At 45.4% G+C, this 26683-nt stretch overlaps 1 protein-coding gene across 1 annotated transcript; it reads left to right on the top strand.

Annotated features, from left to right (window-relative positions):
• Positions 1-638: 638 nt before the first annotated feature.
• Positions 639-22917, top strand: PAX9 (paired box 9). The gene is made up of 4 exons (XM_074997535.1): positions 639-642; positions 1302-2000; positions 5047-5186; positions 22634-22917. Exons 1-4 carry the CDS (start codon positions 639-641, stop codon positions 22886-22888), a joined length of 1098 nt encoding a protein of 365 aa, XP_074853636.1. The 3' UTR covers positions 22889-22917.
• Positions 22918-26683: the final 3766 nt, after the last annotated feature.

The raw sequence follows: 26683 nt of genomic DNA, 5'->3' as shown, positions 1-26683 counted from the left end.
GAACAGATTGCTTTCTCTAAAGAGCTATAACCAAATGTACTGGCACCGCTGGCAGTAGCATATTAAAGATATGACCCACCCTGAAAGTATGTAAACTGGAACTAACAGATCCCATACACATCAGTTGACTCTTCTACAAACTAAAGAGCTAACCTTAAACTATTCAGCATATTTCCTATATTAATTTCACTGCCACTTACCACCACGTAGGTATTTAATATTCGTCCCTATTGTATAAGGAATCGAGGCGCTGGGCATGCCTGCAAAAGAAAGCGGAAGGGCCTTCCAGGATTATGCTGTCTGTCATCACCCAGCACCAATCGGAGAGTCCACTGTTCCTTGGACCCGCCCCCGGAGGGGTGTGCCTCTGGTGACTGATAGCCTGAGATGCCCGGCCCAGCCCAGCCCAGCCCACGTTGCTGCGAGATTGAAATGCAGAACCCAGCTCTCTTTCATCGGGAGGCAGACTTCCTTTTAGCGATTTTCCCTTACATTGTTGCTGTCTCCCGTAGCGGGAATCAGAGGGGCCCGTGGACTTTCCCAGCCGGGACTGCAGGAGGCCGGGAGACTGAAGCTGCTTGTTAACCCCCCTTTGGAAACTTTAGAGTAGCCGTCTCACTGGTGTCCCGCGCAGAGCAATGGGTAAGTGGCTGGAAGCTGCGGGAGGGTTCACGGGCTGTCAAAAGAGAGCGCACCCGTGGGAGATCATGTGCAGCCGCGATTTGCTTATTGACTTTGTTCGCGTTGCTACCACTCGTCGGGACACGATAGGGGTCGGCGGCGCAGAATGGGGCAGCCTAGTGACGGGCTGGTTGATTATTAATGTTACTCGGAGAGCACCAGAGGGCTGCAGCCTAGCGGCTGGTTTGCGCCTGCGGGGCGCGTTGTATATTATTGCTGACAGGGAGAGCAGCAGTTGCAAAACTAACGCGTTTGCTTCGCCGTGCGCGGCTGGAGGGGCAGCTCACCAAGCCGCATGGAGCACACAAGGCTCGGGCGGATCTGTTTGCTTTAATTTCTCTTCTCGCCTCTGTCAGTTTTGCACCGGTCTACCCCTTTCTCTGCCCCCCCTTTTTTGGGGGGAGCAGGGGGCTAGCAGTCTTGTCGGCTCGGGCGATCTCTTTCTCACCCCCGGAATAAAGATGCTGGATATTTTGACCGGCACCAATCGACGGGCTCTGCGAAAGTTCGCCCCGGGTGTTTTAAAAAGCCCATCGCGCTGGGTTAGAGCCGCTGTAAATGAAGCGGCCGGTGATGCGTCCCCGCTAAGCGGCGACATCTGCGTGGTTGAGGATGACTAGCTGGGTGGGTTCCGGCGGCCCCCCGTGCGCCCGGTCCAACGTGTTTGTGTGTGTGCGTGTGTTTGCGTGCAGAGCCTGCCTTCGGCGAGGTGAACCAGCTCGGAGGGGTGTTTGTGAACGGCAGGCCCTTGCCCAACGCCATCAGGCTCCGGATTGTGGAATTGGCCCAACTGGGCATCAGACCCTGCGACATCAGCCGGCAACTGCGGGTTTCCCATGGCTGCGTCAGCAAAATCCTGGCGCGCTACAACGAGACCGGCTCCATCCTCCCGGGGGCGATCGGAGGCAGCAAGCCTCGGGTCACCACCCCCACGGTGGTGAAACATATCCGGACCTACAAACAAAGAGACCCGGGCATCTTTGCCTGGGAGATCCGAGACCGACTGCTGGCGGACGGCGTGTGTGACAAGTACAACGTGCCTTCGGTCAGCTCCATCAGCCGGATCCTCCGGAACAAAATCGGCAATCTCTCGCAGCAGAGTCACTACGAGTCTTACAAGCAGCACCAACCCCCTCCCCAGCCTGCACTGCCTTACAACCACATATACTCCTACCCCAGCCCCATCGCGGCGGCAGGGGCCAAAGGGCCAACCCCGCCCGGAGTGCCAGCAATCCCCAGCACCATGGCTTTGCCTCGGACCTGGCCCTCTTCCCACTCGGTCACGGATATCCTGGGGATCAGGTCCATTACAGACCAAGGTAAGAGGAGAACCTCACTCACCTAGGAACGCCGTGTGGGCAGCGGACGGGGCGGGGGGTGGGTGTCTCTTAACGCCCAGCAATTTTGATCGGAGGCTATATCGACTTTCCTGTCTCAGAGCAGGAAGGCGCCAGTTCTTTACAATTTTCGCGATAGGTTTATGACTGCATCTCCCTAGTTTGTAAACCACAGATCTATTTCCTCCAGCGACACCCACTAAAGGTCGGGAATATCCGTAAGCCTGTTTTCTCTCGGCATATGCTTTTTGAACGCATAATATATAATGCAACGGTAAATGTTGACTTTCGAATAAACAGCGTGGGCAAACGACACGGCCACATAAACATTCTTTCTCAGTATATCTCTCCTGTATCTGTATGTGTCTCCCTGAACAGGCCTTAATTAAATAGTAATCTTGCCTGCTTTCTGTGTATTACTCAGATCTGGTACCAAATCAGCCATTCCTGGGTAAAAGCACCTTCAAATTACAGAGAAATTTAGCTTCTCTAGTTTTCGCAATCAGGCCAAATTTGCTCAGCCAGGAAGTTCAAATGTCACCTAATTGCTTTCATTCTTATGTTTTACTTTGTTTTCCTCCGAAGTGGTGGTCCGGAAAAACGAAACCATTGATACTTAACTTGTGTTTCCAACGTAACTGCTTTTCTTGTGCAGCCCTTTTATTTTGGCGAGAAATATTAGCTTAGAGCATTTTCGAGTTGAGCTTTTGTCAAGTAAGGAACGTGAGATGCGATTAAAAAAGCATACTTAAAACTAACCCGGGCCCTAGCTGCCACTGTTTTCTCCTCTTGCAAGCTGGAACTGGAGTCTGACTTTCTCTTTTCATTGCATGCCTTCATCGACTCAAGTTGCACAAGCTATCTATACAACACACTCCAAATCCATTGCTTTTGTCTTTGTTCCAAATGGATCGGTAGAAGAAAAAGCTTTTCGCAAGCAAAGTCAACGCAAACCCCTTCCCCACTCATGTTGGACAATGATTTAAAGTATAACTCCCTTAAGCAGGACCAAACAGCCCCCCCACCACGCCGCCAAACCAAACTTGTGTGAGTGTGCGCTGGATTTAGGGAATACACGGGATAGCGTATGTTCATCCCACGGTGGATGGAATATCGGAAAGGAACATTACAGGGAAAGTCGAATTAGCAGTCGAGCGGGGTTGAATGACTCCCTCCTTTGGTAACAGCACGCCGGGAGGGAGGCCTCCGGCGGTACCGCCGAGGGATTAGCTTTCTCCCCGCTGTAGCTCAGACTTGGGGGCTTGCAAGATTTCCTACAATATAACTTGGTGTCCCCAGAGCCCGGCTTGGGAGCGGCTGGTGAGCAGGAGCTGCACAGAGGGTTGTTGCCACAGGGGTTGCGGGCGAAGCTGCCCCCGCTGACATTGAAAGGAAGCGCCTCTCCAGGCCAAAGGGTGCGCTCGGGGGCTCGCACAGAGCCGCCCGGGCGTGCCTTGTCGCTCGCCAGGCGGGCAGAGGGGCAGCGTCCGAACAGGGCCGGTCGGGGAAGCTGGATCCTGCCCCCTCGCAAGGCCAGGAGCGGCTTTGCTCTGGAGCCCCGCGGGAACGCCGCAAGGCCACCCAGGCCCGGCCCGCTGCGCTCCGCGGAGCAAATCCCTCCCGGGGTTAGACGCCTTTGGAATCAATGCTCTGGAAAGGAGCCTCCCCGCCCCCCCGCGGGCGCTTCCTCACCGGGCGGCGGTGCCAGGGTCGGTGCAGCCCGGCCGCCTCTCCCCTGGGGCCGGAGGCTTTGCCTTGCCCCGTTAAGTCTCGCTGGGAAAACGAGGGTGGCAAGCGCAGAGGTGCGGTTGCGCAATTTTCCCCCTCTAGCAGCCGGTGGCAGGGAAGGGTGAGGCTGGCGGGTGAGGGACGCCCCGCAGGCCTGCGCTGAGCGGTCGTGCTGCGTGGGTTGGTGCTTTTACACCCGCGTTTCCATTCACCCCGGGAAGGGACCGTCGCAGCTTCTCGGTGCTCTGATCCCGGCCCGAAGGAGCTTTTCTCCCACTAGAACAAGAAGTCCTGGGGCACCGGAGATTTTGGAGCATAAGCTTTCCCGGGCAAAGACCCGCTGCGGCGGCTCCAGCCAAAGAGAGCCAGAGCTAGCGGTAGAAGATAAAGGGTTTTACAAGCAAAGTCAAAGCAAGTCCCTTCCCCACCCGTGTTGGACACTGATTGAAAATATCACCAGCCAGAACCCCGCCCTGCCCCCAAACCAAATGTTTGTGCGCTGGATTTAGCGAATACACGGGAGGCAGCGGGTCGTTGCCCACGAAAGTTTATGTTCCAAAATCTGTTAGTCTCTAAGGTGCCCCAGGACTTCTTGTTGTTCTGGAAGATACAGACTAGCCCGGCTACCTCTGATACTCTTCCCCTGCTGTCTCCCTTTCCCTTTGAGGCGGTCTCTCTCATAGGGACCCACCTCCACTCCCCACCTTGCAAGAGAAACCCAACGTATTTTCTAGTGTGTGTGCGTGTGCGCACGGACACACGCGTTACACCCACCCCGCTGACACGCGCGTAAAAAGCTCGGGCGTGGACACGCGTGGACTCCGTGTCGCTGCAGGACTGACACGTCAGGTATTTTCTAAAGACAAATGCTCAAAGCGCGTCCCACGCCCCTTGGGAGGGCGGAGAGCTGTCACTCGTGGCCGGGAGAGAGGGGCCAGGCTGTGTCGTGCAGCCGCTGCCAGGCTGTTAGCAGGTCTTTGGGGTTAACGCCCCAAAGCGGAGCCCTGCAGCCGGGCGGCTGGGTTTAGCCACCGCTTTGAACCGGTGAGGACACCCGGCTACTGCAACTGACCTCCGGAGGTGCCCGGCTGGCTGAATTGCTTAGTGGCGGATGGGGCACAGCTGGGCCGGCGCTGCCTGGGCGTGAGCGGGGCTCGGCGGGGGCTCAGGGCGCTTTCGGTGGGGGGGTTGTGTCGGCAGGGCGAAGCCCACGTGCGATCACACCCAGCCCTCCTGCCCCGGGCCCCCTGCCGCGGTGCGCCGCTCACTCTAACCAGCCGCGCCGCGTGTCTCCCCGCAGTGAGCGACACCTCGCCCTACCCCAGCCCCAAAGTGGAGGAGTGGAGCGGCCTGAGCAGGAGCAGCTTCCCCCCGGCCGGCCCGCAGGCCGTCAACGGACTGGAGAAGAGCTCCCTGGAGCCGGAGGCCAAGTACAGCCAGGTAGAGCCCCGGGCGGGTGGGCTGCGGGCGGGGGGCGCTTTCCTCCTTGCTCAGGGCGGGCTGCAGCCGGGCCCGGACTCGCCCCTGGCGTCTGGCCTCAGCCCGGCCACCGGCTCACGTCCGGGATCTCAGCTCCGCGCTGCCGGCTCTTTCTTTCGGGCCGGGGTCGGTTCCCGGGCCGGCTGCCCCGGGCTCGCCTTCCCGCGCGGCTCTTTCAGGGGCTGGGTGGGTTTAAAAAGTCCGAGCAAGAAAAAGGAGGGGGCTGGTGAAAGGCACAAGCCCCCCCTCGCCTCCTCCCCGCCCCGCGGGACCCGAGCCCGCAGATCGCGGGCGGCCCCTTGGCACGTGCGCGATTGACGCTGGATCGGGCCCCAGAGGGTGGCGAGCTGCCTGGGGCGCGGGCGAAGCTCGCCACGGGCGGGGACACTCCACCAGGCGCCTGCACTGGGCAGCGTTAATCTCTGCCGCTCAGCGGAGGGCGCGGGGGGGCAGGCGGGAGCCCTGCGACCCGCTCCCGCTGCGGCTCGGGCTAGGCGCCCCCCCCCCCCGGGCCCGATCCCGATCCCGATCCCGGCTCCTACGAAGCGCACGCTGGGAGCGGGATCGGGCCCGACGCCGTCGCTCCGTGGGGTTGCTGCCCTGGCCCGCCTCGGGGCTGGGGGGTCAAGAAGGCGGCCTCCAGGCCCGGGCAGCGCTGGCCAAGCCGCGGCGGCTCCGGGGAACGCGCCTCTCTCGCTCCCAGCCCCCAGCCCCTAGCGCACCGGGCCCCCGCTGCGCTCTGCGCTTTGCTGCCCAGCGAACGGGCCGCGCGGGGCCTCGCCAGCCTGGCTCGGGATCCGCAGCAAACCCCAAGCCCAGCCAGGCGCCTGGGCCCCTCCCCGGGGCTCCCTTCTCTACTTCAGCCGCCAGGGCACTCGGGCAGGACCTGGCCTTGCCGGGAGCCCAAAAGAAATAGCCTCTCCCACAGGCCAGGGCCGCCGGGAAGGGTCAGAGCCAGTTGTGGGCATCTGCCTTTGGCCCACAGGCTTGGGTTGTGTGAGCTGGTCAGGAGAGATGCTGTCTCGGTTGCTAGCCCGGTCCCTGAACTTCCAGAGCAGAGCCTACCCCGTAGGTGGCGATCAGTGACAAGGCCGACTTATGTCCATCTATAACTAGACCTCACGTTTGGCTGGCCAGGAAGTGGAAGTTACTTTCCCACCCTAGCTGTTGTAAGTGGAGCTGGGGTAAAAGTCAGACTCGCGTCTTCAGAAAAGAATCATTCGCCAGATGCACCTAAACACGCTGAAAATCCACTCCAGATTCAGCAGGTGATGGAATAGCTTGGAAACGGCATGCAAATTGCTCGTTGACGTTGTTAAGCTGTTTTGCTCCTAAAGATGCTATTTAATTTCTACAACTTTTCTCAGGAAAGGATGTTAGAAACTATGTAACTGCTAAATGTGTAGGGGATCAAACCCTGCCCTTAGAAATGAGCTGTAACAGACTTAAATATGCGGGACAGGCACGGTGCGTTTTTACACATAGCAGAACTACTTTCAAACCCAAAGCACACTTACCAAAACTTTAATTCTGCTCTCTATGCTGAGTCAGAAATCCATTCAGGGCTTGGTTAGACTTAGTTTTGGGCGACTCATGGCAGAAGCCTTCCGAAAATGGGTGTGGCTTAATTTTTGGATGGCCAGCTTGAGTTTGGCCTGATTTTCAGAGCTGAGTGCTCGAGCCTGTTAACAATGAAATACAAGTTATCTAGATTTGGGTACCAAAAAAATCTGTCACTCAAAAATGAACAAACATTTCTGTAAATGTAGCTATGTAGGGTCAATGGAAAACATGGTAGGCCCCAAATGTGAGCAACCTTTTTATTATATTTGCAAACTCTCTGTGCAATGGGGCTGAAACTCAGGGTGCTACTGCCTCTCCTTCTGGTTTGAAGTTGCAATAATAAACATCGAATACAGAGTCTCTATCATCCGCATTCCTACTATAAAAAATTGTTCCAGCATCTCTGACTACATAATACTTTTCTTAAAACTGTCTTATTTTTCCTGTGAAAAATAATGCCAACAGCCCAATTAGGATTTTATTTTAGCAATTAACTTAATTTGCAAGCTTCTACTTTTTTAAAATGAATAGCACAGATGCAAACCAGTTATGAAAAATACCTTGTCGTTATATTTTTGAAGAACAGCTGAGCCTTGTATATAACGTCTTGGGCCCAATCCTTCAAACACTTGGGTAGCTTTATCAGGTAAATTAGTCTATGGATATATTTGGTGGGTCAGACTTTTGCCTCATGACCTGCTGCCTCTGCTAGGTTTTCAGTCAGCTTAACAGATGACCTAAATGAACAATGCAACATAAACTGAACCTTACAATTGTTTTCCACACCAGAATAGAAATTTTACATCTCATCTTTTCAATAGATGGGCTTTTATATCTGCATGTCAATGTTCTGGCAGCAAAGCCATTCCTACTTAAAAGTTGCATGCAATCTAGAAAGTTGTCTTCAAAATTACTTTTTAAAATGTAGAACATTTTAAAAAATGAGGGGCAACTTGTACACCATTAATAAAATAGTGTTGCCTTAACACATATATTGTCTTCAAAGTGAAAAAGGGGGAAAATTAGAAGATGTGAATATGTAGTTTTCAGAGCTGAGCATGTTTTAAAAAAATAAAGAATTAAAAAGTACTACTGAGTGCTTGTAAAACACCTTACCCCCCAAAATAGTTTGTGTAGATTAAATCTATCATTGGGAAGCTCTAATTCATACTCTGGGCTATTTACAGAACAGTGATTTTATTTATTTGCTATAGTATTAATTCAATGTATATAACTACCTTTATAACTTGTAATCTGGCTACTTCTGTGACCCAGAATTTTCTCATAAGGAAATAAATGCCCAAGAAGAATGTGAAAAATATGATTTATTAATTTTTTTTACAGTTTTGTCAAGATTCATGGTTTGAATAGAGGTGTTCCAACAAGGGACAAAGTAGATTTCATATTGAATGCTACATGCACGGGCAGTTTTCTTACCAGTGTATTCATTTGGCTTGAAATTTACCCAAGCATGAGGAGGGTGCAGTAAACAGTCAAAGGCAGTTCAATCTGTTAGCAAAACTGAGGTGTCTCCATACCTCTGGTATGTTGCAAAGAGGGTACTGCCTGCATAGGCTGGTCTGGGCAGAAGGAGAGGGCCTTCACTCTGCACTTATGTGAACTTAAAGGATGAGTATTTAGAATCAGTGGAGTAAGTACTTTCAGCCAGTATCCGTGTTGCAATGACACAACAGCGAAATTTGTGCCCTACTGGTTGATGTTATTCCTGAGAGCTTCCTCAAGTGAAACCGGTTTGCTGAAGCTCTACCTAGAGGAAGAAGACCGTGGAATTTCACCCATAGAACAGAAGTGATTGGCCTAAAGTAACAGGGCAAATTCAACCCTGTGCTACTCCAGTTTCATGCCAGCAGAACTAAAGGTAAACTCTTTGCTGGCCTAAAATTAGAGTAAAATGGTGCAGCAACGAAGTGTCCTGTGGCACCTTATAGACTAACAGAAAAGTTTTGAGCATGAGCTTTCGTGAGCACAGACTCACTTCATCAGATGCTGGTCCAATGGTGGGGAATCAGGGTCTCGCCTCTAATGAGAGCTCTAATTGCAGAACAAGGGTGGGTGGAATAGGCTGCACTTTGATAAAGGGTTTAGTGAGAGATGAGACTATAGTTATTCCTGATTATTATTATTTACAACTTGTTGAGCGCCAACAATGTGCAAGACACAGGATGTGGTTCTCTTTTCCATCCCTGGCACAGAGGGGAATGCTGCAAACAGATGACTGTCGAATTCAGCTGCCTTATTACTGCGGAGTGATATTTCACTCCGCAAGTAGCCCAGTGGAAACTTACTCCACATGAGAAAGGGTGGCAGAACTGAGCCCGAAATAAGTTGTTGTTTTTTTTACAGTTCAAGGAACACAGTCATTTTAAAGGGCTAGAGCTTGAAGACTTTGTTCAGGCAGTAGTCTCAATGACTCCTGTATAAGGCTTTTGTGTGCACAGGCAGTGCCCCTTTTGAAACACAGGCAGTGGGGCAGAGACTCCTTTGCATACTGCCTTTCACTCTCCAGCCTCTGCAACTCAGTGGGAATTTTGGCTGAGTAAGGACCAAGGAGTCAGGCCAAAAATCACCAGATTTTTTTTTTTTTTTGTTTTTGTCAATATGCCATCACATGACCTTGACATAATCTGACTGTCCAAGGTACACCATTTTAAGCTCCCCACATTAATAATTTTCTTGCATCTTCAGAGCCCATAACGTTGTTCTGTATTTGAGTTTCAGTAGGTTGAACATGTTAGCTGATGCTGCTCTTGCATCAAAAGTTCCATAGTAAATCAGAGGTCTCTCGTAATGTTCCCATTCATTTTTAATTAATTGATGCCTCCAGTCTTAAATTTTATGCAAGGAATTGAATTGTATTTTCCATTTTTCATCATTTTATACACTCTTGTAGCCAAGGCAGCTTTGCAGACAGTGCAGTCTGAGTAAAGAACCACCTGAGGAGGAAAACCAATTTTTCTGGGAACATAATAGATTTTGTTCACAAATGCATCACATCTTTGAACTCAGCAATACAACCACTTATATGCCCGTAAACTTACTTTATTACATGTCAGAGGTGTGTGTGTGTGTGCACGCGCACACGCACGCGCATGCACACGTGTGTTCGTGCGTGCGCGCACACACACGCACTTGTGAGGGTAATTATTGAGGCCATTGGTGTGTAAAGATGACTACACATACATTTAAAAAAATGATTTCAGAGTTAAGCAGCTTATATGCACAGTTGTTTTTAGGGAAACTAATTGAAATCCTTGTGGAACTACAATAAATAGAATTCCATTTGTACATTGCATTTGAAATGAAGATGATTTATAAGCATGAACAGTTTGTAAACTGCAATGTTCAAAGGCCTAGCTCTTGTGACAGAATAGTCTATTTTTATGGAAACTCAAATTGAACGGTACTGAAGTTTGTAGTTGCACTTCTATACTAAAATTAATGGAAGGATTTGGGTTATGTAGGTATAATTGGTAGAATGTTAGATGGCATATATTATCACAGCACTTTTAACAGAATTTGTCATAGTTATTGTGGGAAGAAGTCATGTGCTTTTGACTACAGTATCTGCTACTTTCTTAACAGATCAACAGGAAGAACTAAGGCATAAGGGCAGGTATCATGCAAGCTAATTCTTGGGGATCAGGACTTGTTCTTGGACCTAATTCAAAACCCACAGGAGTTACTGGAAAGTCTAACTTAAATGGGCTTTGGATCAGACCCCAAATGAGGCTCTACTCAGAGACACTATTAATGGCAAGATCTTACACCTAGTAATAGTCTCATCTTGACGCTTTCAGTTAAAGCCAAACCTTTATCAGTATTGAACATTCACTTTTGGAATTTTCAACAGTTACTGTCCCCTCCGTCCATGGACTCCAACCTCCTATGTCATAAGGAAGAGACTGTCATAGCCAGGCCTCCCTTTAGGGCAAATAGCTGGTGGTGCAATTCTGCACCCACAGTTATGTGCACTAACAGTTTAGGCCAGGGAGTTGCAGCCTCCAGCTCCAGAGTCACATATGGCTCTTTAAGGACTTCTTTTGACTCTACAATTGCAAAGTAAAAATAACCTCTCCTGATTATTTTCAGTATTTTGGTGAACATGTAAAAGTCCAACAATGAACAACTCATATCTGAATAGCAAACAATAACTCCCACTTTAATATGTGCAGTGCACTGTGGGATACGTATGTGTGCTGGTCTTAAAATAGGGGTTACAAAAAAGCATGGTTTGATGTTATTTATTAAGGACCATCTCATATTCACACGCATTGCAGCTCTTGCTTTCTTTTTTTTAAACCAAATTTGAAAAAAATGGCTCTTCTTTCTCTTTTGGTTTCCAACCCCTCGTTCAGGCCACGTAGATATTTAAGATTCTGCACATTGGTTACAGTGGACAATGAAATGTGGCTGCAGTAGGCAACGCAACTTCTAATTATTTTCATCCACAATTATTTGCACTAACAAAAAGGATGATCCTAGTAAGAGTGAGCTGAATCATTAGCCCTAAATATTTTGGTTTATTATCTAACCCTTTTACAACAGTTACATGTCACAAAATGCCACCAGCAACTTAGTTATTTGGCATCTTCCACTCCTAATGGGATCCTGAAGAGCTGGATTCATAATTATAGGTCCATGATAACCAAGTCCCTGATAATATTCTAGAAAAGCACTTTTGTCAGTCAGCCACTCAATACTTGTTCCCGTTGGCTCTGTCAAAGTATCATGTAAAATTCTTAATTGGCAGTTAGCTGACAGGATTATGCTGCCTGATAAATGTGAGGAGGGAGGAGCTTAGACCAGAACTGTCTGGCCTGGGGACTGCCCGGTTCTGCAGTACGCTGATTAGTTACTTTCCACTGGTTCCCACCATCAGGACATTGTCACCAAGATGGATGATAAGAGTCTAGGCATCCATGTCATTGATTGTGTGGATGTGGGACATGAGCTGATCCCACTGCATACACCTGAGTCCTTCCCAGGTGAGCTGGATCGTACCCCATTCAAATCCTATTTGTGAGACCTGCCTCTTATTGACCACCTGCTTCTGTGCCCCAAAGACAGTGCCCTGCCCAGCAATCCACATGGCTTCAGGGCACTCCATCGTGATGAAACTAGTAAAGTCAGAGAGGTGAGTGAACGGTTGGCATCCAGGTTGGCTTCTGAGCACCAGCTGCTTACTGCCTGGACACTAGTGTCTAGGAATTCAGGCACAGCAGTCAAGATCATGGCACCTCTTTTGAAGGAATGAGGCATTTAAGTGTTGAGGGACGTTCACCAGGATGAGATATGCAGAAACATGGGAGTTTCTTAGCAACCCATCCTGGAAGCTTTCCTATGTTTGGCGTGTGGAGACAGGAACCTCTTCTATCTTATGCCTTATGGATGCCATGGCTGTTTGGTAGCCAGTGGGGATTGCCTGTATTCCTAGTCACAGCGTCACAGGCGTTGAGTTATGATGTTACCCTTATCAGTTTGTCAGCGCTTGGTAGTTGGTCCGTGCAGCTTGGAGTCGTGCTGGACAGTGGGAATGCTGGCTTAGGGTCTCCAGTAGGAGAGCAAATTAGTAGCACTGGTAGTAGCTCTCCTACCACTCCTATGAGCCAGCAAGACTTGAGGGATCCTCTACTTCCTTATTTTCTCCTTCCTGCTGAACCCAGCTTGACCTGACTATGTTGTCAAGTATACTGTATTAGGTAGATATTTTCTTTAGAAGATGAGGGAAAATGAAACATGTTTACCTATCAATGTAGAAAAAGAAAATAGTTGTTTCCAATCCTGTATTACATAGATTTCATGGAGGTGCCAGTTGCAGTTTCATAGCTGAGGCTGAGTTTTAAACTTAAATCACATAGGCTTGCTTTAGAAAATTGTATACAGTCTTGCATCAAAGGGGGCTTGGAGGTTTACTAGAGCCACCTGATGTATTTGTGGAGCACTCACCATAGTTTCACAGGATAATGACCTCCACCAGGCTCGCCAATGATGGGAGCTGTGGGGGGGGGGGCAGGAGAAAGGGGCAATTGCCCTAGGGCCAGGTGATTCAAAAGAGCCCTGAGCTCTCAGCTGTCACCATTGGTAGGGGGATGTGGTGCACCCTGGGTAGTGCTGAGGGCTGTCGGCAGCCTCCCTGCCCCTTCTGCCTAAGGCTCTACCCCTTCCGGGAGTGAAGAGCCAGGTTCCCCTGCTACCTAGCCCACGGACCTGGCAAGTCCATCGGCTCCTCTGACCTCCACGTATATTTTATCATGTTCTGTAAGTTAGATTTTGAACTGAACCTGCACTCTGGGGTGAATGCACAATGCTCATACTTGCTTTGTAAGCTTGCCTCCTTTATGCGTTATGTTAACAAACGACGGAGGACAGAGAATTGGAATGCAAAATGATCCAGACAAACTGGAGAAACAGTCTGAAATAACTAGAATGCAGTTCAGTAAGGACAAATGCAAGGAGAGGAATAATGAAGTGCATAAATACAAAATGGGAAATGACTGCCCAGAAAGAAGTACTGCAGAAAAGCAGCTGGAGGTTAGTGTGGATCACAAACTAAATTTGAGTCAACAATGTAATAGCTGAAGAAACCCAAACATCATTCAGGGATGCAGTAAGAGGAATGTTAGAGGAAAGACCTGAGAAGTAATTCTTCTGCTCTGTTCAGCATTGATAAGGCTTCACTTGGAGCACTGTGTCCAGTCCAGGGCACCACACTTCAGGAAAGGTCTGGACAAATTGGAGAAAGTCCAGAGGAGAGCAATGGAAAGGACTAAAGATCTAAAAAGCAAGACCTACAGTGAAAGATTGAATGAAATTGAGGTTTAATTAGTTCAGAAAAGAGATGATGGAGGAGGGACGTGAGAACAGTCTTCCAGTATGGAAAAGTTTATTACGAAGATGAGGGTGAAAAATTGTTCTCCTTAACTGCAGAGGACAGGACAGGACAATGGGCTTAGATTGAAGCAAGGGAGATTTACATATGGCAGGAGGAAAAACTTACTAATTGTATGGGTAGCTAAGCGCTGGAACAAATTAGGTAGGCAGGTTGTGGAATCTCTGTCTCTGGAAGTTTTTCTGAACAGATTAGACACAGACTGCTCAGGGATGATCTAAAGAATGCTTAATCCTACCTCAGTGCACAAGATTGGATTTGATGAGATTTCAAGGTACTTTCCAGTCATACATTTTTATGATTGGCATTAGTCGTGGTGGACTCCAGTATGGTACGCACTCCACCATGAAATCCACATTTCTATCTAAGAAAAAACCAAACAGCTCACTGCTATTCAATACTCTCTCTCATCCCCCAAAAAGTCATGTTTTGTTTATATGCTTTGAGTGTCACCGTTTTCGCCTTGCTTTTTCTTTTACTGAACTGTTGTTGTCATGGACACCATGGGTCTGTGTTTGATGTGTTGGGCTTTTTTAATGTATTTTTCATGTTTATTTCTGGTGTATTTTGTTTCAGTGATGATGTCTAGTGCCCCCAGAATTTTGGAGAGGGGGCTATTATACGAATGCAAATCAAATTTATTATTATTATTTCTGAGAGCGGCTTCTTTGCTCCTGTAAAGAGACTCAGACTTGGAATCTGATAGCCAAGTATAATTAATATATGTCTTGCTGAATGTTACAATTGTGATTAAAAATTTCAGTTAATTTGCTAAGACGGTCTTATTTGGTACAGCTGGAACTGTCTATGAAAGTAGGAGAACAACTTTATATTATTAAAATGCATTAAATATAGGGGGTGAAACCTGATCATTATTAAGAGCGGACCGTATTTTATTATGAAGTAGTGTAAATATCTCTTGCAGATTCACTGCAAAACACTGACTTTTGAATTCTGTTTGCCACGAACCTATGATGACAGTAAAGTTTTGTGGAAAATGACTTTACTTCAGAGAGCTCCACAGTGCATGAACTGCCAGTCAGTTAAATATTTGCACCTTGATCCTGCAAATATTTAAGCACGTGCATAGTTTTATTCATCTGAATAATCCTGTTGATTTCAAATGTAGAATTGTTAATCCTGTTCAATGTCATTTATATAAAAAGCATAAACCAAGTACATCCCAGTTCCTGAAGAACTGGCTTCAGTTTTCACAGCCATATGATTTGGAAATCGATGCCATTACATTTTCCCTGAGCAATAAACTAAATATAAAGCTACTCCACTTATTTTTAAATAATTTAAGTTAAAATGTATTGCAGTCTAATATATTTACTATGCTGAAACTGAAGTAATATATTTGCAAACAGTGTTTCACCTATCACTAGATCATCCACATTCTAGACAGGTTGAAATTTTCTTTTGGACATTGAAGTTGTTTAATAAAAATTTCCTTCCCTTGTTTTTAAAATAAATCCTCTCCTGCTCCCAGTCCATTTAGGGAGCATTTGCCTTTGACTTCAGTTGGAATCAGGAGTATGTCTAGTAAAGGTATCTATTTCCTGTATGTCAATACACATTATAAAATATTCATAATTTTTTGAGCAAGCATAGTAATGACATCTCAGCAAAAGAGAAGCTGCAGAATCCACTCGAACTAGACTACTCATGTGTATCTGGCTATACTAAGGATACAACCTACTGTGGCCAAAATTATTTTTCAGAAACATTCTTTTATGAAGAGCGTTAGAGTGAAAAAAACCCAAGCACTGAATTCTTTCGTTGAGCTCAGCTCTGTGTACTCTGACTCACGCAAGTAATTCTGACTCATTTGAGTATTCCCACTAATATCAGTGGAACATTCATGAGCATTTGTCGCATCATGTAATTTCTCTGACTGATGCTAAAGGACTTAGTAATTACTGTAGAATTTAGCCCTAATTGTATTAACTACAATCACAACCAAAATATTATTTTGTCATTTATTTTAAAAGGTTAGAAGAAATGCCCATGCATTAATTGCATGTTAAGGTAACCCACTTTCACAAAGAGAGATTTCCATTACCTACCTGCTGATGATGTCTTACTTGGAAAATTTGTTTACTCCTCCCTTGGGATCCACTATGTTGGCTTGATTTATAAATCTCATTTACCATCCAATTAAAGGGAGTGATTTAGCATGTTAGCTTACTTTATATTTACAGTTTGCATTTGATTGCTTGTAGTCATATCCCTGTAGCCTCTCTGACTAGTTAAATGAATGCTTCTAAGCACGTCAAACATATGCGGGGCATTTAAGATGATTTACTCTTAGTGCCTCTACTAGATATGCAGCCGGTCTCTCTGATGTAGTTTTCCTTTGCTGTCAAAAATTTTTTTCCTTCATCAGCTACCTCCCAAATATCTTTTCAGCACATTTGATGCATGTTTCCAGTTTGCAGAAATTGCTCCAGCTTTTCATTTTGAAAAATGAGCAGCGAGAAAATGTTTTATTTGTGGAGTTACGGCAGCATGCCTATAATTAAGGCTGCTGGCAACCCTCCATTCTGAAGGCTAACTGCTGCTGTCAGTAACACTAGTTTGATAACTTTGATAGAGTGTTTCGTTTGCTTTTGGGCAATGGCACTGCACTGGAGAATAAAGTTAATATGTGAAGGTTGCTGCTCCAAAGAGAGGTGTTACACCCACACTGGTCGTATCGCTGAGAAATACCGGCACTATTTACCAGAGGCCCATTCCTGTTGACTTGACACAAGCGAAACTCCAACCGATTCCAGTGGGGAAATTTGGTTTGAGGCAAGAGTGCTGGATCAAGCTCGTTAGTGCTGATAAACTTGGTAGCTGAGGAAAGCTGTTTGCCCATGAAAAATGTTATTTCTCAAGGAAGTTACAGTTTGTTTTTCATAGACCTTTAAAACACCTCTTTAGCATGAAAGCTCCAATAACACTTTTGCCTAAGGGAATATCATAGCAGGCACCAGCGCATTGGGGCAATGAGACAGAATAATGCAGGCTACTCCATCAAAATAGCAATAACCATTTACATTTTCTATTGAGAGTATTATGATTTATAGTAACATTCATGTAGAGCCACACCTGTGCATGGTATTTTGCATAAATGGTAAATAGACACATTTGCTTCTCTGAAAAGCTTACTACCGTAAAAGTCACTAGGAAGGATTGTGAGGGTCAGGCAAAGCGTCTCTTTACCCATGAAAGCTTATGCTCCAAAGTATCTGTTAGTCTCTAAGGTGCCACAGGACTTCTTGTTGTTCTCAAAGATACAGACTAACATGGGTACCTCTCTGATACTAGGCAATAGAGTTGGCACCCATCAAACATATGTGGCACAGACAAATGGGGCGTGAGGTAGTGGGAGAAGGATTAAATCAAGTAATGGTAACAGGAGTTATTCACTGACAGAACTCTGGATTTACACTGAGGTAACTCAGAGCAGTTTTTCGGCCAAGTGGCTTCTACAAATCAAGACTAGAAAAAAAAACCAAAGCCATGAAATGGTGATAGTGAAGACTGTGAGGTGACTAAGACTGTGAGGAACATCCAAGGAGTTTGTTTGTCTCATCGCAAATATGTGTTAGAGGCTAAGTCTGCCTCAACAAAGTTAACAGAGTTTTGTTACTGGCTCCTATAGGAATATAGCTGAGGCTTAAGAGTATGTCTACACTACTAGTAGACACCTGGCCCAGCTGGCCCAGGCTGGGTGAGGTAGGCTTGCAGAGTTCGGTCTAAAAGTCTGTTTAATTGCAGTGTAGATGGTTGACACTGGCTGAGATCTGATATCCTCCTCCCTTTTTAATTAAACAGTCCATAGTCTGCACCCTTTGAGCCTGAGTCAGCTGACATGGGCCTGCCACACAGTTTTAGATGCAAGGTAGACATAATTTAAGTGGTCAAATAGCCAATTTAAGATACTTGAGAGTGAAGAGTCGGTTATTGATCTCAATGTAATCTCTGCTCCTGACCTGTCTCCCCAGATCTTTATGCATATATATAGTAAATAAAATGCTAGGGGCCAATGGTAAATATATGTGAATTCTGAATTGCAACAGCTGAAGAACTATGTGGCCTACTGTTTTTAAATTATGGACCTGATTCTCATTTACACTCACGTAGACCAGGTGTAACTTAGCATAGCTGCACCTGTGTAAATGTGATGGAAGCCAAAGCAGAATTAGGTTCTGAATCTACAAGCACAGTTGAGAGAACTTGTTTTGCTAAGTTTACAACAATTAGAAAATCATGGATTTGCTATTTTGCCCGTAACTCAGAAGTGCTGATGTTCTAGTTCCATTTCACTCTTGCAAATCATGAGTTCTGGGCAAAAAGCAAATGTTTTTTCCTGGGGCTTCCTAGAAACAGAGCAATAACTATCTTCTTTATCTTGCATAGGTTTCCATTGTTAGAAATGCTTTTGTTTTGTTTTTAAAATTAAATTTCCCTGGAAAAATCCATGCTTTAAATTAAGAGAAACAATATTTTTAAAATTCAAAAAGTTTCACAGCACTCAGTCCTCAAACAAAGTTCTGAGGGTTTTACAAGCCCATGAACAACACAGAGTTCTCCCACTCCTAATTACATCTGTTTGGATTTTGGTGTTCATTTCCTCCTGTTGACATACACAGTATAAATTATTAATCCAATGCATACAGGATCATAGAATACAATCCCTTTCATTTATTTTGTAAGGGTATGTAGTGCTTGTAAGAAGTGCTGGATTGACAGACAGACTCAAGCTCTGTGGTAACCCATACAATGAAGCATCGATGAAAACGTCTTCTCACTGTCCCACCTATGTGACTTAAACCTAAACTGCAGGGTAGTCCCATTTTCATGAGTTTGGTCCTTGGTCTCGTTGGTGAATCTTTGGCTTAGATACCAATTAGTGCCTATTGTGTTGCTGGTTTTGTTGAGATAGACTGGTTAGTTAGGAACTAGAATTAGGCCAATCTGTGTAATCAAAGAGGCATACGATGGTAACTGTGCCATCCTTATCAATTCCTGGGTAAGGTCTGAACAGGTGACCTATATGTGAAAGGATCCAAATCTGACTACAAGTCATCAGTGAAACTCCATTTTAAACCCCCAAACAAAGTATTTGGGTAATATTAAAATGTATCTAGTCATCTGAGACGGGACAAAAGGGTAGGGTTATGTAGACTTAATTTGACATTTACAAAATCAGAGTATATCTTTATTATCTTTTATAAAAATGAATGAAGCTTTACTCAAATTTTGTTAATGAACCACCCATGTAAGATATGCATTGTAATTCAAGAAAAGATGAGAAACCCTTCCAATAATTAAAATCCATCGCTGTCTGGATTATTCACTGGCATGGTACCATGCTAGGGAAGGCCAAAGCACAGATCTGTAAGAAGATGAAATAACTGTGCATTTCATCCTCAGCATTTATTAAAACCATGCAGTCATTTATCCATGAGGAATATCTGGCAAACTTATTTTAATGACAAGTGGTTATTTTAAGTAGTTCCAATGCTACTTGTAAATGACAGATTTGTCTCACACAATACATGATATTCAGTTGTAGAGTGCCAGGCCAGACAAAATTCTCACTGACTTCAATTACAATTTTGCCCAGGCAAAGCCTGCAGAATTAGGACTAACAGACCTTGGTTCTTGAAGAGAAAAAGTTACACTGCTATCAAACAAAATTATTTTTAATTTTACTCCCTGTCATTGTAAATCAAACAGTGCATTAATATGGTAATGACACATATCAGAGCAGTTCTCAGAATGACACCTTTTGCATTCTAATCGCCTCTAACTTGCCCCCGCTCCCAGTAAGATAATGCCTTGTGCTGTATATTCTGAGGCAAAAAGAGAAGCCGTTAGTGTTTGAGATGTTCTCTGAGAACTTGCTGCTGTACTGCAAATGATAAACATTCTATTTTCTTCCTTGTTCACCAAACTAACAGCCCCATTGTTCCCCCAGATTTGCACACTGGGGAATCTGCCTAGACTTTTGCAGAAATGGGGAGGGGATTAAAGAAGGGATGTTGGAGGATTGTTGGGAGGCACCCATCATTCTCCAAGGTCTGTGGGGAGTCCTTGGAAAGGCAATACAGACGTTGGTTTTACAACTTCTGCACTGAGCCACTCACAGTAGGTAACCCTTTCAAACAGAAGAGTTCTGGAGGAAGTCGCCTGGATAGGACACCATAGCCGTGCAGTGTCACCTGGAGCTGTACTGACTGGGAGCTGGGAAGGGGCTCATGAGGCAGTGCAGGGGCACATGATGGCCATGTTTTATGGTCTCATGGGAAGTGAAGGATGGCTCCTGTGATGTCTTCAGAGGAATCTCCACAAAAGGCAATTCCCGGAGCTCTTCTTCCTCACAGATCTCTGCCAAGAAGTTTCTTCCCCCATTTTATGCTCACATCATGTATCTTGGTGTTTCAGAGTGTTATAATATGTGTCTAAGTGTTCCCCTGCATGTGTCCTTGTGGTGTTGTAAAGTGCTTAATGTTACGTTCAGGGAAAGCCTGTGACACAGAAGTGCATTTTCTAACATGACAGCAGGCCTGGGAGCCCTCTCATAACAGCATAACACCCTGTGATTGGACCTACCAGTAGAGTCAGTGAAATAAGCTTTCTCATGAGTTAAGAAGTGGTCCAATTTACAGTGCATTCATTACTTGTCACAGTTGAAAATACGGAGATTCAACGTTCAGGGTGGACTGTACATCTGAGACTTGCCAGAGAACATGTAACTGGGGCTGAATTTCCAGAACAAAATCTGGAGCTGGAAAAACACATATATATCAATTTCCATTTCAGTTAAACATTTATAAATTCAAAACACAATAGGTTACTCCTACAGTTGTATAATTTGTTAACATGCCTGTTAAAGACAAAAGACTGAATTTTCCACCCTTCTTATGCGGCTTTTACTGCTGCAAAACTTTGACACATATGAGATCATGAGATCATAACCAGACTTGCACAATTTAGAAAGATCTAAAATATGGATTTAAATCTGAAATTTGGCCAGATGAAATCCAGACAAGCAAGGCCAGATTAATGCATGTTCTTCAGGGGCTGCAGGCTACCACCTTGGGTAGAGTGGGACTCTGCAGGCCAGATGTGGCCTACTGCTTCTTTTCATCTGGCCTATGGCAAGTCTCACACCATGGGCCGAACATTGGTTCCTGAGGCCCAGTGCCTCCGCCCAGGGCTGGCATTCAGAGTGCCAGCTCAGTGGTATGCCCCTGAAGCCAGTGGGTGACGTGTATTCAGGGAATCCTTGTGCGCTGCCCCTGCCCCCAGCATCAGCCCTCTGCAGTTCCCATTGGCTGGGTGCTGCAGCCAGTGTGAGCTGAGGAGGCAGTGCTTGTGGGTCTGGGCAATATGAGTGGCCTGACCCCTCTGCTTAGGGGCCAGATATGTTGGCCACCTCAGGGAGCTCAGCAGCATAGGGCCAGGGCAGGCAGCGATCCTGCCTTAGCCCTGCTGTGCTGTTGCCCAAGCATCACCAAAGGTAAGCACTTCCTGGCTACAGCCTGCACCCCAAACTAGAACCGCCCCCTGACCCACACTTCCTCCCACACTCTGCCCCTCCACCTGCATCCCAAGCCCGTCCCAGCCTTGAGCCCATTCTCGCACCCCAGCTCCCACTCAGAGCCCGCACCCTAAAACTTTTGCTGCACCCAGCATCCCATCGTACGCCTGATCCCACCCCAGAGCCCACCCCTTCAGCTGGAGTTGCACCCCTCCTGAACCCTCTTCTCACCCTCCAAACTGCCACAGTCTACTAGCCCCTGCCCCACAGGAGAGTTACCCAGCCTGCCAGACAAGAGAAAAATAGGCAAAGTAGAAAATGTTAACATTACCATAAGTTTTATCCAAAACAAGTCTGCCCCTGCTCTCTTACATTTCCATGGCACACCGTCGGGCCCTACCTCTACAAAACACTGAAGCATGCACTTAACTTTCTTCAAGCACCTGCATAAATCTAAATGCAGTGAATGGAGAAACAATACATGCTTGCGTGCTTTGCAGAGTCAGGCTCCCAAATGCAATGCCCTTATATTTGAATAGACAACTTCCTTGCCCCGACAACAGTACTACACAAATCAAAACGTGACCGAGCTAAATGACCTTGCTTTGCATGTAGCTCCATGAAGAGGCATTTGCAGTGTGTGGATTAAACTATGACTTATTTTTTTCCTTCTTTTAAAAAGGGTGGCACTCCTTGTGACTGAGTGACTCTCCCTTTTTATTTGAAATAGAAATCCTTACCATCACCCAGAAATGCTGGAACTAAGGGTGCTGAGAGTAATTTCCATCATACACAGAGTTTACAGTTTGGGTCAATGGCTTTCAGCACTCCCCCCGCCATGCAAATTGGTCCAGCATCTCTTTCATCAGCTTACACAAACACCTAGGAAGAAAATGGTAGGTTCCTGCGAGTGCCCTGTAATTGTTCTGCTCAGAAAAGTCCCATTGAAGTTAATGGGAACTGGGAGTTGGCAAGAGCAGCTCCCAAAGATGTAGGAATAGTTTTAAAAAGATACCAAGCATCATAAGACTAGGTCCAGAGATATCACTTTTCAACTACCCATCCGAACAGACTTGACAAAGGCGGGGAGGAGTAATTATTCCCATGTTCCAGACAGTGAAACTGAGGTACAACGTGTGAAATCCTGGCCCCCCTGAATTCAGTGGGAGTTTTGATATTGACTTGAATGGCATCAGTTCACCCAAAGCAATCTGAAGTGCACGGTCTAAGGTCCCACAGCAAGTCAGTGGTAAAACCAGGTAGGTATAGAACCCATATCTCCTTATTGTCTCAAAAGAGATGTGAGAAATTCCTCATTATTTAGAGCTCGTTCTTTCTGAAGCAGAAAAAAGTATATTTATATTTTAGAAACTTTTTTCCCCTTTTCCCTTTCAGGCACCAAGTGGTCTTCCAGCCGTCAGTGGTTTTGTTTCAGGACCTACGATGGCACCCTACCCTACGCCAGCTCAGGTGTCACCTTATATGACATACAGTGCTGCCCCTTCTGGTTATGTGACAGGCCATGGTTGGCAGCATGCTGGAGGGACTCCGCTCTCTCCTCACAACTGTGATATTCCTGCTTCGCTGGCATTCAAGGGCATGCAGACAGCCCGAGAAAGTAGTCACTCTGTCACAGCCTCTGCTCTCTGATATGAAATTCATTCTTGAACAATTCAACCTTTTTCTTCCCCTCCCTGGCTCAGAGCCCGATCTTTTGTGTTGCTGACATTTACAGATTGCTCCCCCTGACTTTTCTCCCACAAAATCTTTGGATGGAACTGGCCAAAACAACACAAGAAACTGATCCATGAGTTGTTGCCCTTGCACTGTTTGAAACAAAGAACATCTGACATCCCTCAAAGGGCTCATGGAACTCTAGTCTGACAATTCATTGGTAAAACCACCCATATTTATTCTAAACCAAGGAGGACTTGTTCAACGTGCAATTGTCGTCAAGACTGCGTAAAAGCAAGAAAGAAAAATCAATAGGGAAAGATATGCTATGCCTCTAATCAACTAACGTGGCCAAACAGAAGTTGTTGGCTAATGATCTGTCTCTAGAGAACACATCATTTACTGACGAGGTATAGTGATCCACTGTTACTGTTAAGATGTCGCTTTTTGTTTATGAAATATAGAGCCAAGGCCATATGTGGCTCTCACATTCTTCCTGTATTTTGTCCTGTTACAAAACCAGTACCATGTTTGTATTTTCTATCTATTTGTAAATATAAGCTTTGGACAACATTTGTGTTTCCATGCCATAGTGCATTTCTGCTTCTTGCTGGATGTTAAAACCTGACTTTCTAGGTATTTTCTGTTTCTTGCTTAGTGGTGGCAAGAGCCTCGGGACTGAGACTAAGGCAGTGCTTTTGTCAGGTTTTGTGCATGCAGTGGGGGCTACAGCATCTTAAGAAAGACATTTTGTTTCTTCAGCAGAGGACTGAAAGGCAAATGACCACGTAACTCTCTGAGGTCATTCCTATCTCCCTGGGTATATCTGCATTACAGTTTTGTCAATAAAACTGGCGTTTTGTCGACAAAACTTGCAGAGCGTCCACATTCCCAAGGCATTCTGTCCACAGGAAATCAACAGAACACGGCACTTCTGACAACAGCATTCTGCCACTCCCCCATGAGACAGAACTCCTCTGTTGACAGAATCTGTCAACAAAAAGCTGTCCTGGACCTTCCAGGGGGCCCTCTGTTGACAGGCAGGGCTTCCAGGAGACCTGACAGCCCTGTTTGCTGTGCTTCTGGTTGGCAGTTCTGTTGAGAGAGCGGCTGGGCAATCCAGCCATTCTCTGTCAACAGAGTGGATCACTCTTTCAATCCACTTTGTAGTCTGGCTATGATCTGTCGACAGAAGTTTTACCTAAAGATATCTTCTCACAGAGAATTCTGTTGACAGATTGCTCTAGTGTAGACATAGCCCCAGAGTCATGACACAGCCACACATATGCCAAGGGTACGAAAGAGAAGCAGGTGGAAAAAAGCTGAACAAAATACAAATAGTAGAGGAAAGTGATTTAGAAACTTAAGTTTAATGTGAAGCTTGTATAGAGACGTAAAAAAATATCAAATTAAGTTAACAAAACCACTGTGAAACTAAACAGTACTGTCATTGTTGGCTTACTTGTGTTCAGCACTTGCAACCCAAGATTATATGGTAACTTTTTGAAAAGAAAAAGTTGTCTTAAAATTTCTGGTTTAATGAATGTAAAAATGGCTCCTGTTAAAGTTTACATTGTTGTATATAAACATATTTCACTTGTAGGTTTACTGGTGGTGGTATGACAAATACAAATTTATTTAATGTTAAACTCCCTTTCGGCATTTCTGTACCTACTGGCAAGCATTCTGTCCCATTAATTTTGCATGACATATTTCAACTTCATATTAACTCCCCAAAAGCTAATATTTTGGTCTTTTCAAACTTACCTGCTTTCCAAGGGCAATAATAAAGTTCTGAATATTATTTCAAAAAAATTTTTCCACATGCTTCCAGACGTGGAACACATGCATGAAAGAGAAAGATTTGGAAATTGGTGTGACATTTCATATCCTTAATAGAATATTAATATATTGTGTACTTTTATAATTCTTGTGCAATAACTTAAAAGAACATCATTAGACATAGACATTAAAAGACCACATTAATTATATCATCTTGATTTCTTTTCAGCTAGACATTGCTTCAATGGCATAATAAAATCCAGTACCTGCTATGAGAATTTCATGCTTTTATTTAACACTCGGATGGCCATAGGCAGATTTCCATGGCACTGTAAAGGAAATAATGAGTAAACAGCGACATATGTCTTATGAAATCTTCATAGAGGTACATAAAATGACTAGTTCATTAACTTCACGGGGATTGTTCGTGGTGTGTAAGTCTTTGCAGGATCAGGGCCTAACAAGCAGCTTGCAAGTTCATGGAAAACAGAATGAGCACTACAGATTAGGAATAGTCAGCAGGTCAGACAGATTCTAAGGGCTGTATTTACTTCTGTTCTTTGCATAAAAAGCCAACTGAATCAGCAGGACTTCTACACACAGAACACAGATACAGCCTAGTCCTGAAAAAGCCCCCAAGGTCCTAAAGAAGCAAAACCTCCACTGATTTAGGCCTCAATTCAGCAAAGAGCTTCAAAAGTTGTTTAACAGTGTGCTTAAATCCATGTCTATTCAGTAAAGCATTTGAACACACAGGTAATTTTAAGTACGTGATTAAGATCCACTGAAGACAATGGGATTTAAGAATGTTCTTAAGTGCTTCATTGACTTGAGAGGGCTAGATTCTGCTCTCATTTGTACCATTTTTACATTGGTAAAGCTCTAGTGGCTTCAGTGGAATTATTCTACATTTATGCCATTGTTGCTCAGATCAGAATGTGACTCAGAGATCCTTAATTCTATGCTAAAGATAATGGTGTCTCAATGCCTGACAAACTCCCTATTAAAATTAAAAGGGAGAAGAAAAAAATAGGGAGAATGATTTTGTTGGCAACGTGTCATATTTTCCAAATTTATTTTTAACTTTGAAATTAATTCTTAGACAAGATACTATAAACTGTGGATTAAGAAGCCCATCTGTAATCAGAAACATAACACAAGCAAGGTACAACAAAGGAAGACAAACAGATGCATAAGCCTTCCAGAACTACGGTTTTTCCATCCCAAAGGATTAAAAGGCCTGTGATAAAAATGCCCCTTTTTCAACAGGCTGATTCTCTTCTTTTTTGATCCGTAGAGTCCAAGATACTGGCCCATTTGAAAAAAGAGTTTATTTTGCTGTGGCTTCCATGAGGGAGGGTCTGATCCTCAGCTGTTGAGGGTACGGTTCAGATTAATTATTTGTTGTAAATGCAATTTGATAACAAGTTTTGTTTCCTTTATCTGCATGCTTTTGTTTAGGGCCATATTGTGACACATTTATTCACAGTGACCATGTCCATACTAGCAAGTTCTTTCAGAAAATCCAGCCCTTTTTCAAAAGAACACACAGAGCATCCACATATAAAATGTGCTCTTTCAGTCGGAAATCCAAAGAGCATGGCTTTTCTTCCAGAAGCCGTCTTCTGCTCCCGGATCAGGAAGAGCACCTATTTTCGAAAGCTTCTTTAGCAAAAAAAGCACGTGTAGGTGCTCTGTGGGCCCTTTTTTTGAAAGAGCAGTCTTCCTGGTGCCGGATTTTTTGATCCCTGGCCCATTCTTTCAAAAGAGTGGGGTCTCTCTATTGAAGAAGTGGATCAATCTTTCAATCTGCTTTTTTTGTGTGTGGATGCTCTCTTTTGAAAGAAGATCTTCCGGAAGACCATCTTTCAAAAGATCACTGTAGTGTAGACATGGCCAATGAATAATACTTTACTCCATGAGTTGGAGGTCACTATGGTGTAGAGTAACATGCTGCTCAAGCTGAATAAAGGTATTTGATGATGATCT

This window comes from Carettochelys insculpta, chromosome 6 (assembly GCF_033958435.1).
Source record: "Carettochelys insculpta isolate YL-2023 chromosome 6, ASM3395843v1, whole genome shotgun sequence".
Lineage (NCBI taxonomy): Eukaryota > Metazoa > Chordata > Testudines > Carettochelyidae > Carettochelys > Carettochelys insculpta.
Note: the sequence above shows the minus strand (reverse complement) of the source record. Positions and strands in the feature narration are given on the sequence as shown.

Excerpts from the sequence above, each read along its gene's own strand:
- PAX9 (XM_074997535.1), top strand. Across the intron at positions 2,001-5,046 it reads CAGGTCCATTACAGACCAAG|TGAGCGACACCTCGCCCTAC; the intron begins GTAAGAGGAGAA and ends GTCTCCCCGCAG. Across the intron at positions 5,187-22,633 it reads CGGAGGCCAAGTACAGCCAG|GCACCAAGTGGTCTTCCAGC; the intron begins GTAGAGCCCCGG and ends TTTCCCTTTCAG.